The sequence below is a fragment of the Haliotis rubra genome, unplaced genomic scaffold, assembly GCF_003918875.1.
Source record: "Haliotis rubra isolate DU_JTF1 unplaced genomic scaffold, ASM391887v1 Scf911, whole genome shotgun sequence".
Taxonomy (NCBI): domain Eukaryota; kingdom Metazoa; phylum Mollusca; class Gastropoda; order Lepetellida; family Haliotidae; genus Haliotis; species Haliotis rubra.
In genome coordinates this window covers 112362-123967 of record NW_025767648.1, presented here as the reverse complement: position 1 = coordinate 123967, position 11606 = coordinate 112362, and the positions used below count along the sequence as shown (strand labels likewise).

At 37.0% G+C, this 11606-nt stretch overlaps 1 protein-coding gene across 2 annotated transcripts; it reads right to left on the bottom strand.

The window, feature by feature from the left end:
* Positions 1-4090: 4090 nt before the first annotated feature.
* On the bottom strand, positions 4091-10506 carry LOC124264179. 2 transcript variants are annotated; one of them, XM_046698919.1, is made up of 4 exons: positions 10018-10506; positions 6542-6705; positions 4346-4857; positions 4091-4253 (listed from the first exon to the last, which is right to left on the bottom strand). In XM_046698919.1, the coding sequence occupies exons 2-4, from the start codon at positions 6612-6614 to the stop codon at positions 4128-4130; spliced, it is 711 nt and encodes a 236-aa protein (XP_046554875.1). In that variant the 5' UTR covers positions 6615-6705; positions 10018-10506; the 3' UTR covers positions 4091-4127. The 2 variants fall into 2 exon arrangements, with proteins under 2 accessions (XP_046554875.1, XP_046554876.1); XM_046698920.1 differs by having other exon boundaries at positions 4091-4857.
* Positions 10507-11606: the final 1100 nt, after the last annotated feature.

The window sequence follows — 11606 nt, the reverse complement described above, 5'->3', positions numbered from 1 at the left end:
TTCTGAAAAGGAAACACGTTTTTCCCTCCACACTCTTGTTTCATCTCTGAAAAGTAAAAAAACAAACATAATTTGCAGAGTCACTACAATCTTTGACTGGCGTGCATATGGACTGACCATTTAGTGTTCTGTATTTAAATTTGTCTCATTATTTCAAGGCATAAAGTGTTTTCTGAAAATTGGATATGGATATATTATATACTCATGCCAATAATGGTTGTCACCCCCTTCAATTGTTTTATTGGTGAGGGGGTGGGGTTGGGAAGGGAGGTGACAACCATTATTGGCATGAGTATACATGAATATATTTTACTTTAAAAAATGATATTGAGATTCTGTGTATCCGATGATAGACTTTACTTTTGTGAGCAGATGCAATGCATCAATTAAAACATTGTCCTAACCCCTGCTCATTAACCAACACTCGTCGACCCCGACCCCACCTTCAGAGACCAGAGAGTTTGAAACCCAATTTTCTTTCCTTTCAAAACCAAACTGGATAGATTTTTTTAAAATTATAAATCCGGAAACAGTGAAATTTGTTTACATTGTTCTTCCCACTGAGAAGGCCTCAATTAACATAACCGTTCTATGTAAGTATCACTACATTAATTGTTTTGATCAAAGAAGTGGGCCTCAGTGCCATATCAAATAACCCCACGTATGAGACAAGTACGTTAAAGGAGAAAGAAAATTTCCGATATCACTTGTCAGTTCTCTGAGATTTTGCCTCGACTCCTGAAGCTCCATACAGACACAGACACATATCTTGCTGAATTCAGCAACTATACCAAGAAGTCCCTGTCTCCAATATTAACTAGAATCCTTACTCCAACCAATGATAACTTTTATTTAAATTCACAAAAAAGTATTTAAGACAAGTTCAAGTTGCTGTGCTCCCATGAGCATTCTAAAATATCGAACTATTTGCTATATATGTGTAAACAACCAGAAAATAATAAAGTTCAATTCTATCAAAACATTTTATTTTATTTATTTATTTATTTTATTTTTTGTTCTTTGTATGCTACTGTTCCACATGCCAAACTTAAGGGAAAACTGAATATTCCATGATCCATGGGGTGTTAATACTGACCATAGATGCAACAACATAGCTATCCTCAGAGGTTCAGGACAATATGTCAAAGAAAGACACAAATACCATGAAAAGATATCTAGACTCTCCTTGATAACATCTATGCAATAGTTGTAAGACGTTTAGAAAAGAAGCAGTCATCCCTATGGGGAACAGTTGTGCTTCCCTTCTTGCTCTTTCATACCACTGAACAATAAACATTTTCTGTTTCACAACGATATTCACCGCGTAGGGTGTTCGCCTGGTGAATATATAATCAGAGACTGTTGAAGTTATAGGTGAGGTGAGGTGAAATTTCGCTCATATGCATGCGTATGTGTATGTGCGGCTGTTTGTACTAACCAAGACTGAAGCTGGTTTTATAGTGCTAGCCCACCGAGATACCATGCCGCAGTGAAGCATGAATACCCCACTCAGACACATTATATTGACTCCGAGCCGACCAGTCCTTGTTGTACCAATTAATGCCGAGCGCCAGGCAGGGACCAACAAGTACCATATTTTAACTTCTTTTGGTATGACGCGGTCGGTGATCGAACCCGCGACCTTCCGCTCTCCGGGCGCACGCTCTAACCACTACACCACGGAGGCGGTCGTTGAAGTTATAGTCTAAAGCACATGCTCTCAAGCGTATAGGACAGAAGGTTCTTTTTGTTCGCAATTGCGTAGATCGATGCTAATGTTTTAGATCACTGGATTGCCTGGCCCAGACTCGAATACTTACAGATCCCCCGCCATATAGCTGGAATATTGCTGAGCGTGGCTTAAAACATACAAACAAACAAAGATCTCTCGAGATATCATGTACCTATAGGCATACACATTCAATCATTGACGGTTGTAAAAATGCACACGTCTATAGAGTTCACCAACACAACAGCAGCCTTCATTGTTGTTTTCTGTTTATTTGAGTCAATCAATCTTTATTTGAGTGCTAAGGAGACCGCATGCCTATAGTACATCTCATATATACAATTTCCTTATCATCATGGTTTGATAAATAAAAGCCGCAACATTATGAATTACAATTTCATTTGAACAATTCAATAGAGAAGAAAATCAATTGATGGATGGACAAAATAGAATTCCTTAATATATTTTTGTGCGTATAGTAATATTTCTTTTTTATTTTGACGTTTTTATTTCCCAGTACATGTTTACATGATATTATAATTGGGAATAAATAGATGTTCGCATATACAAGGCATACATAAATAGATGCTATTGACAGGTTTGACATGGGCCTTAGTTACATTGACCATTCTTTCTTTGCAGATATTACATATAGATAAGTAGGCATAACTACATAATACATAAGTTGGCATCGGTACATAATGTTGTTTCGTATTGTATATGAGTTACAACCTGTGTATGTTTGACTGCATCTGGTAACATGCAAGGTACAAATCATTTAACATTCCCCATTATTTCTCAACAGATATTTGCATGTACATAAATATACATATTACAGTGTATAAAGACGTCTACTGCATGTTTGACTGTTTCTAATCACCTGCAAGGCATTAATCATTTTAAACATTAAAGTATACTCTTTAAAGCTTATAATTAAATATTGAGCTACAAGTCTAAAAATAGCGTGTGGAAAGAGGACCAAAATGTGAACACTTTGGACTCATTGTTGTTTGTAATGGCAATGAATTTACATGCTTGATAGTAACTTAATATTTCTTTTTGGATGATTTTAAAATTAGGTTTTCTCCCTTTTCTGCTCATATTGTTAATATTTTGTTTCACCATGAGACACATTGCATTAAGTGGATTAATATTTCTCCCCTTAAAATCAAAAATAATATTTTCTGGTGTTAAGTCAAGGTATGCTTCAGCCAACCTTTCTAACCATTTAGCCATCTCTTTCCACACTTTGCTTGAGTGGGTACAATCGCATAATAAATGTATAACACTCTCAGGCACCTGTTTACAAAACGAACACATAGGTGAATCAATGTAACCAATCTTATACAAGTTATTATCAGCTATCAGAATATTCTGAGTTATCTTATCCTGAAACCATTTTAGATTGACGCTTTGAGTACATCAATCAGCCATCAAATTAATGTTTTCCCATTCCTTCTGTTGTAAGTCTTTATCCAATATTTCTTCCAATTTTAATTGGCCATTTGTTTTATTAAAACACAATTGACATAGTGTTTTATAGAACTGTTTGCTACTAACTATTTTGGAGATGTTATAAGGTAAAATAGGGTGGGCAAGTATGTTCTCCACATGTTTAAATGTGAAACTCCTCTGTTTTATATATCCAGTAATTGATCTTTTAAGTCCTTGGTATGTAAGAAAATCAACATCCATATCATATTCCAAAGACAGTATATTACCGTCCACATTTACTACATTTCTCAAGTATGTTATTCCCTTTTGTTCCAAGTTCATGTGATAGACTGTTTTGCCACCGATCAAAATATTGTTATTATGCCAAAGGGCTTGATTTAGGACCTCTGTATTATTAATATCATTCTGATAACAAATTGTTAAATAGTCAGTCATTTTCTGTGCTTGTAGAATTGTCACATAACAGTCTTTTAATCCATGCAAGTTTTGGGGATTTTATTTTTTACTATTGGAATATTGAAACCCCCATATTAAAAAATGGTAGTAGTAACCTTTCTTTTAATTTTATCCTTTTTTCCCTTCCAAATAAAATTAAAGCATTTCTTCTGAAAAGATCGAATCGTATCCTCTCGTGGGCTTGGTATAGATGAGAAGAGATGATTTAATTTTGACAGTAGTAGTGATTTCAGCACAACATTTCTTCCCATAGGTGTTAACAATCTTAATTTCCAAGTTTTCATTTCTCTCTCAATTTTCCCAAGCTTGTCAGAATAATTAATGTCTACCATAGATTCTAGATGAACCTCAAATTTGATACCTAGAAGACCAAACTGAAATTAGTTCACTAGCCATATTTCGAGAATGCTGTTGGGTTTGTCGTAAAACAACATACAACACAAGAAGATGAAATCCAGAAAATTCTTTATGTTCATCAAATAGCTTCTTATAAAATGCCTATCAAGCATCTAACATACAAGACCGGGTATAAGCCAATCCGTACACATTTACTGGAAACTTCGCAGGCCCACTCTCCTTTGTTTTGCAACTCCAACAGGTAATTCAAAAAGATCTCGGGTATAAGCCAATCCGTACACATCTACTGGAAACTTCTCAGGCCCACTCTCCTTTGTTTTGCAACTCCAAGAGGTAATTCAAAAAGATCTGTGCTTTAAGAAAATTGACCCCCGGACCAAAATGAGTTCCATCCAGACTCCGAATACCTTGAGTCAAGTTGAATGTATCGAACATCGGAACGTTATACTTCCCTACAAACCTCTCCATGTATCGGTTGTAGACTTGAGCATTTTCATTAGTTACTCCCCGAACAAGCTCTGTTCGCCAGAGTCCGAAACCACTAAACCCAGACCACAGCAATTTGGGCCACTTCCGTGTGGTGTTGCTTTTCACAGAGTCTATGATCGCTCTTGCAAACTTGGAGTTATCCGTTTTGTTGAACATCCGCCATAGACCACTCCCAAACAAAACCAAAGATTTGGGCGTATCCAGTATGTTTTTCAGCTCGTTTGTCATGGTTTTACCTCCCATATCAAGCCGACCACAAAACAAGAATTTCGCCTTCACTGTTCCGTTGCAGAGTCTTGGGGAGTAGTCCAGGTTAGGACGACATTTCTGAAAAGGAAACACGTTTTTCCCTCCACACTCTTGTTTCATCTCTGAAAAGTAAAAAAACAAACATAATTTGCAGAGTCACTACAATCTTTGACTGGCGTGCATATGGACTGACCATTTAGTGTTCTGTATTTAAATTTGTCTCATTATTTCAAGGCATAAAGTGTTTTCTGAAAATTGGATATGGATATATTATATACTCATGCCAATAATGGTTGTCACCCCCTTCAATTGTTTTATTGGTGAGGGGTGGGGTGGGGTTGGGAAGGGAGGTGACAACCATTATTGGCATGAGTATACATGAATATATTTTACTTTAAAAAATGATATTGAGATTCTGTGTATCCGATGATAGACTTTACTTTTGTGAGCAGATGCAATGCATCAATTAAAACATTGTCCTAACCCCTGCTCATTAACCAACACTCGTCGACCCCGACCCCACCTTCAGAGACCAGAGTGTTTGAAACCCAATTTTCTTTCCTTTCAAAACCAAACTGGATAGATTTTTTTAAAATTATAAATCCGGAAACAGTGAAATTTGTTTACATTGTTCTTCCAACTGAGAAGGCCTCAATTAACATAACCGTTCTATGTAAGTATCACTACATTAATTGTTTTGATCAAAGAAGTGGGCCTCAGTGCCACATCAAATAACCCCACGTATGAGAAAAGTACGTTAAAGGAGAAAGAAAATTTCCGATATCACTTGTCAGTTCTCGGAGATTTTGCCTCGACTCCTGAAGCTCCATACAGACACAGACACATATCTTGTTGAATTCAGCAACTATACCAAGAAGTCCATGTCTCCAATATTAATTAGAATCCTTACTCCAACCAATGATAACTTTTATTTAGATTCACAAAAAAGTATTTAAGACAAGTTGCAGTGCCCCCATGAGCATTCTAAAATATCGAACTTTTTGCTATATATGTGTAAACTCTCAGAAAATAATAGAGTTCAATTCTATCAAAACAATTTTATTTTATTTATTTATTTTATTTTTTGTTCTTTGTATGCTACTGTTCCACATGCCAAACTTAAGGGAAAACTTAATATTCCATGATCCATGGGACAGTTTTTAATATTGACCATAGATCAATAGCATAGCTATCCTCAGAGGTTCAGGACAATCTGTCAAAGAAAGACACAAATACCATGACAAGATATCTAGACTCTCCTTGATAACATCTATGCAATAGTTGTAAGACGTTTAGAAAAGAAGCAGTCATCCCTAAGGGGAACAGTTGTGCTTCCCTTCTTGCTCATATGTTTCTTTATGCATGGAGTCGGGATTTCTGTCCAATTTGGCAAATAGGAAAAGGGCAATTTGGCAAAGACGTCTAACTTCAGGTACTTCCATGATCTAATATCGTTCAATAACAATGAAATAACCAATTCCCTCATTTAGCCGCCTCAACTTGAAACAAATGAGAAGATCTATGATCTATGCATTAAAATTCAGAGGGAAAACATCGAAAATGCTCCTTTACACGAAGATTTCAAAGAACACCATACGACTCTTAAGTTACAACATTCAAGGTCTCCAATAAGCATTTTTATAGGTCCCAGCGGTGGTAAAGGATTCGCTAACACCTGGTATCACCTTTATTTTACAGGGATTCATAAAACCATGCTCATAGCTAGACCCGTGTTTAATGTTCTTCTTGGGGCTATTCTTTTTTTTTGACTTAGGTTTTAATTATGTGTTTGTTTACAATACATACTGATAGTTGCATTAGGTGCCAGTCCGCCATGTCGATAGTCTCCCTTGACGATAATGATGAAGGCCAAGAACATCTGCCGGACGAGAGAGTCGCCATAGAAGTGGAAAGTTCCTCCCTTGAGAAGTTCACACGCAGATTTGGACGTGAAGTTTTTCACTTGGCATCTGGAATAATTTACAAAATATTTATTAATGAAATATACACACAGAACTTTAAGCACCCCCTGACATATCTCACGATTCAACGAGGTAACCCTTTGGAGCACATCTGGGACATAATTGGTCGTCGTGGCCAACAAAGGGATCCTCCTGTACAGAACCCGACCCAGTTGGAAGCTGCTTTACACGAAGAGTGGCGTAGACTGCCCTTTCAGAGGATCAGGAGGCTGACAGTGGGTATTAGGAGGAGAGTGCTGGCTGTCATACAGTCACATGAAAGGTTACACTCGGTATTGACCTTGATTCGTGTAAGACACGCAAAATGGCATTTTTGAATGTTTACATTCACCAATAAATTCAACATAAACATTCCAGGGCAAAGCCGATTTCTTGACGTTTTGAATAACATTAGTATTGACGGAAATTAACTCATTTCCATATCATTTGGTTATATTTACATGTATGCCAAGTTTGGAACTATTATAGAAATGCTCTCATTTACATCAGTGTCCATACCCGTCCATTATCCTGGCAAGAGCATTAACCTTTGCAACCGACAAAAAATACATTAAAATGTCAGGCGTTTTTCATGTTACGTGTCTTTTTAACAATATAATATTGCAAAGTATATACCTTTTCGGGATATTATAATTTGGGATAGTTTCTCAACTGGTCACATAACTTGCTTCCAAGATATTTACATTGGCGTAACGTCTCAGTAGTCGGCTGAGATCGCACACGTGACAACTATTTCCATGTGGTCCACGTTTAAAACACTGAGATAGCTAGACTGCACAATGGCATTTAGAAGGGTCAAATGTAACATGTGATGTCAATCAATTGCGCTACAACTTATTTGAAGTGAAAAAGGGGGGCAATTCAGTCAGGACAATTGCCACCCTGCTTTGATTGTGTATCTATCCATATCTTGAGAGCAAATTATCAAGCTGCAATATTGAACAACTGTCTGGAAGCTGAATATCCAACTCCACGGACAACAGATGGTCATGGATGAGTGAAATAAAATGGTCACATAGAGATTTGCTGGACGATGCTGTTCTTGAGTTCATTTCTAGCAAGTGCACAACGGTCTGTAAACTGCCATGTTGTCAGTGCCTTACCAATGGACTGAAATGTACTGAGACATGTCGGAACCAGACTTGTGACAACATGGTATGCGAGGACCATGACAAGCCGAAGAGTGACACTGATGATGAAGCTGATGTTTATGATGCGGAACAGTGACTATCACTACATAGTTTAAGACACTTGAAGGTGTTCTCACTCTTTGAAAGCTGTCTTCAGAATAAATGAAATGATGAGTTTTCGAAAACGTTCTTTGAACTTATCAGTTTTGACTCTTACAAAATCAGGAAAAATATCAAATAACACTACTTGATAATAATTAAATCTTTTGATCCTGCTTGCACCATTTTACCTCCTTTTTTCATTTCCAACCTATTTGCTGAACCTTACTGGGAACTGACATTTTATTTAAAACAAATTCTTTTCTTGTTTGTTTTGTTTTTTTTGTAATTTTGGTTTTTTGGGTTTTTTTCTTATTTTTTTTGGGGTGGAGGGGGCATCCTGGATTCAGCCTCGTTCTGAGTTTGAGCTACCAAATTGACATGTCAATCATACTTGAATAGAGACATAAAGGAATAATATATAAACACTAAAACTTTTAGTCCGTCTGTGCGGTACCAATATGTCAATTTTCAGCTCATTGCTCGTGACCTAATATTTGGGATTACACTTTCTCAGTAAAGTACAGATACTAGGACTTTTGGGGTTGAGTCCCATCAGTCGGTCAACTAGTAGTCTAGACCACGGACTTTGTTTTTCCCCGGCCCCGGGACTGGGCAGCTCTCTAACTTGGCAGAATTTCTGCAATCCAAACAATGGGAGAAAAAGAAAGGTAGGTGCCCATGAGGTAGTTCTAGTCTGCTAATAAAGCATCTCAGCAGGTTTCAGGATTTTCTTATGCGTGGGTGGTATGATGACTGATCCAATTTGATACTATTTTTATGTTTTTACCTCGATATTTATTCATGTCATGTAACGATATGATGATTATTGACGTATGGTACTTGTATTAAAACATTAACCATTGCCATTCATTTGCCATTGCTAAAAAAATAGGTGAATACAGTATTTTCTAACATCCGTACAGAGCAAATGTTGTATTTCTTATGCAGCAATTAAGCCATTACATCTTGTTCGGCTTGACCTGAGCTACTCTACATATGCATGACCCGGGAGGTCAAATGGCACAAACGGCAGGTCGAGTAAACTTCATGAAATAGGGGAGCAGGGAATGTTATTAATGTTGCTGCTCCCTGCCTAAAAGTTCGAATCGGAAACATTAAAACATCTGTAGCTTCTATTTAAAGAAAGTTAGGACATTGCTGACAATTTCTCGGCACTGAGATGTTAAACGGCGACCTTGTCTCGGCTGTTTGGACATGTTGACAATCAACTGACAAAGGTGCACCCCTTCACAATAATAGACCCAAACAGTTGTGACTCGGTCACGCAATGCGTTAGTATTCACTTTATCAGATCAAACTGTACAAGTTGTACCTCTCCCTTTTTGTGTCTGGAGTAAGTACTCAACCTTATGAATTAATGTCTTACGTCGAAAATCTATTAAATGTTAATTATGCGCATTGAAGTGCGGGAAGAGTGTTAAAAAAAAGTCACAGGATTAACCGATAACATTTCTATTGATTAATAACTTTTATCTTGTGATGAAATATGATTCACTTAGTTAAACTACAAAATGTCTTGATATTACAGTCATTTCATAAATTCCCTAAGGACAGATCGTGTACTTTTTATGAGGTTCCAAGGTGCTAAAGTGCATAACAATATGATAATAGATTCATCATGCTAGGATTATGAGGCAAAAATATAAAGACGTACATTGACTTCGTTTTGTACCACTGGCAGATGAAGTTATATTTTCATTTATATCATGAATATGAATATGGAAATATTAATGGGTTACAAAGATGACTACATATTCCAATGAAATGAAAGACGAGACAGTATTTCGTCTTTGTTGATCAATGTAAGGATGAGCCCAAATACTAAAAATTGTGCTTGCTTGTGGCGCAGCAGAGATCGCACTTCGTAAATATTTGTGGTATACGCTTTCTATTTTAATCGATGGTGTAGTGGACACCTTAATCGTCAACAAGCAGTTACTGCTTTTAACTAATAAACTTTAACTTAATACAGTTAATTAAGATGCAAACAAACAAAGATTATCTCTGTCTCTATCTCTATCTCTATCTATCTCTCACTCTCTCTCACCGTTTATCGTCAGGAATCCACTTTGAATACTCAGCATGTTTTTGAGTTCGAAGGTCATAACATCCATCACAAACACATTCGCTTGTAGTTTTCTTTTGTCACACGTTGTCATAGCAACACGGAGTACTTCCTCTCGGTTCACACAACACCCGAAACCATCCTCCTTCTTTACGTTTGACCTTCCAACCAAAGTACGATATGTTTCCACACTTTTTATCTGGCCTCTCAAATGTACCCTTTAGCCCCAAAATGTAAATTGCTTTACGTAAGTATGTTTCGATTTCGTCTTCCTCTTCTTCAGATATTGATCTGGTTAACCACATGCCTGCCATCATGTGTCGTAATACACTTGGACATGATGGGGATGGAACTTCAGACCGGAAGGATACATCAGTATGCGTTGGCCGTTGAAGTACAGTATATATCACCACAGCCGTGCAATACAGGCAAAAGAGAACAACAGTCTTCTGCATTGCCCCCATGGGTGTCTTTAAAGAGAAAGAAAGGGAAAAGCAATTAGACATAACACAGACACATTTGTGGACAGAAAAAATGATTTGAATTAAATGCTGTATTGACATCTCGATTGAGAGATTTAATCAGGACAAATGCAAAGTTAATTCACACGGATATAAATTACCTGAACTCTGTAAAAACAATAACATGTAAATTGTTAACAGCAGAATTGGAGCAGACAATGGTGTTGATGAAGTAACCTGTAAAGGAGTCAGTTACTCATTACTCAGTTGCAAGCGCAAATGTCCAACGAGGGTATCCTCCCATTACGCAGACAGGCAGTTGGCAGACGCCTCAAAACAACGTTTACGGGTCAATGCACAAAATAGCTACTACCTGTTACCTACACATTATAATGGAAAAGTCCAAATAAAACCACAAGAAAACAAATGAAGCTATGTTATTTACTTTGATAGGTGGCCGAAAAGACATAAATATGAATTTTGATTGCTGCAATATATAAACATTGATTTTCATAAACATTTTGGGTTTTATCTTCTCGTCTGACCGGAGTTGGCATCCATGGGATAGACGTTTGATTGAAAAAGTCAATGGATTAGAAAACTCCATCTTGAAGCAGCTCTCATAGTTACTGGTCCTCCATGATCTGCATCTTCCAGTTCGTTGTATTTAGAAGTAGAAGAAAATGGGGTTAACGTTATTATGACATGGGATGGGATTTACTTTCTGAGAAAAGAATAGGATGCAAATTAACATCATTTCATAAAATTCAAAAAGGTCTTGCACCAGTTGTTCTTCAGGATTTACTGGCACCTGTACTAGGCAATCGGACAAGCTATGATTAAAGAAACTTCGATAACTTTAGCCAACCATGTACAAGACTGAGGTACGCAACAGCAGTTATTCCATCTGCAGTTAAAATATGGAAAAATATTCCTTTAGATATCGGAAATTGCGACTCTGTTGCATCATTTAAATCTTATATCCACGTGAAAGACAAAATAAATATTATTCATATGGAATAAGGAAGTGTGTGTCATTTTTTCACACTGTTGAAGTGTTCCGACATTTTGTCCTATGCTATTTTGTCCTTTGGGAGTATGTCCGGATGG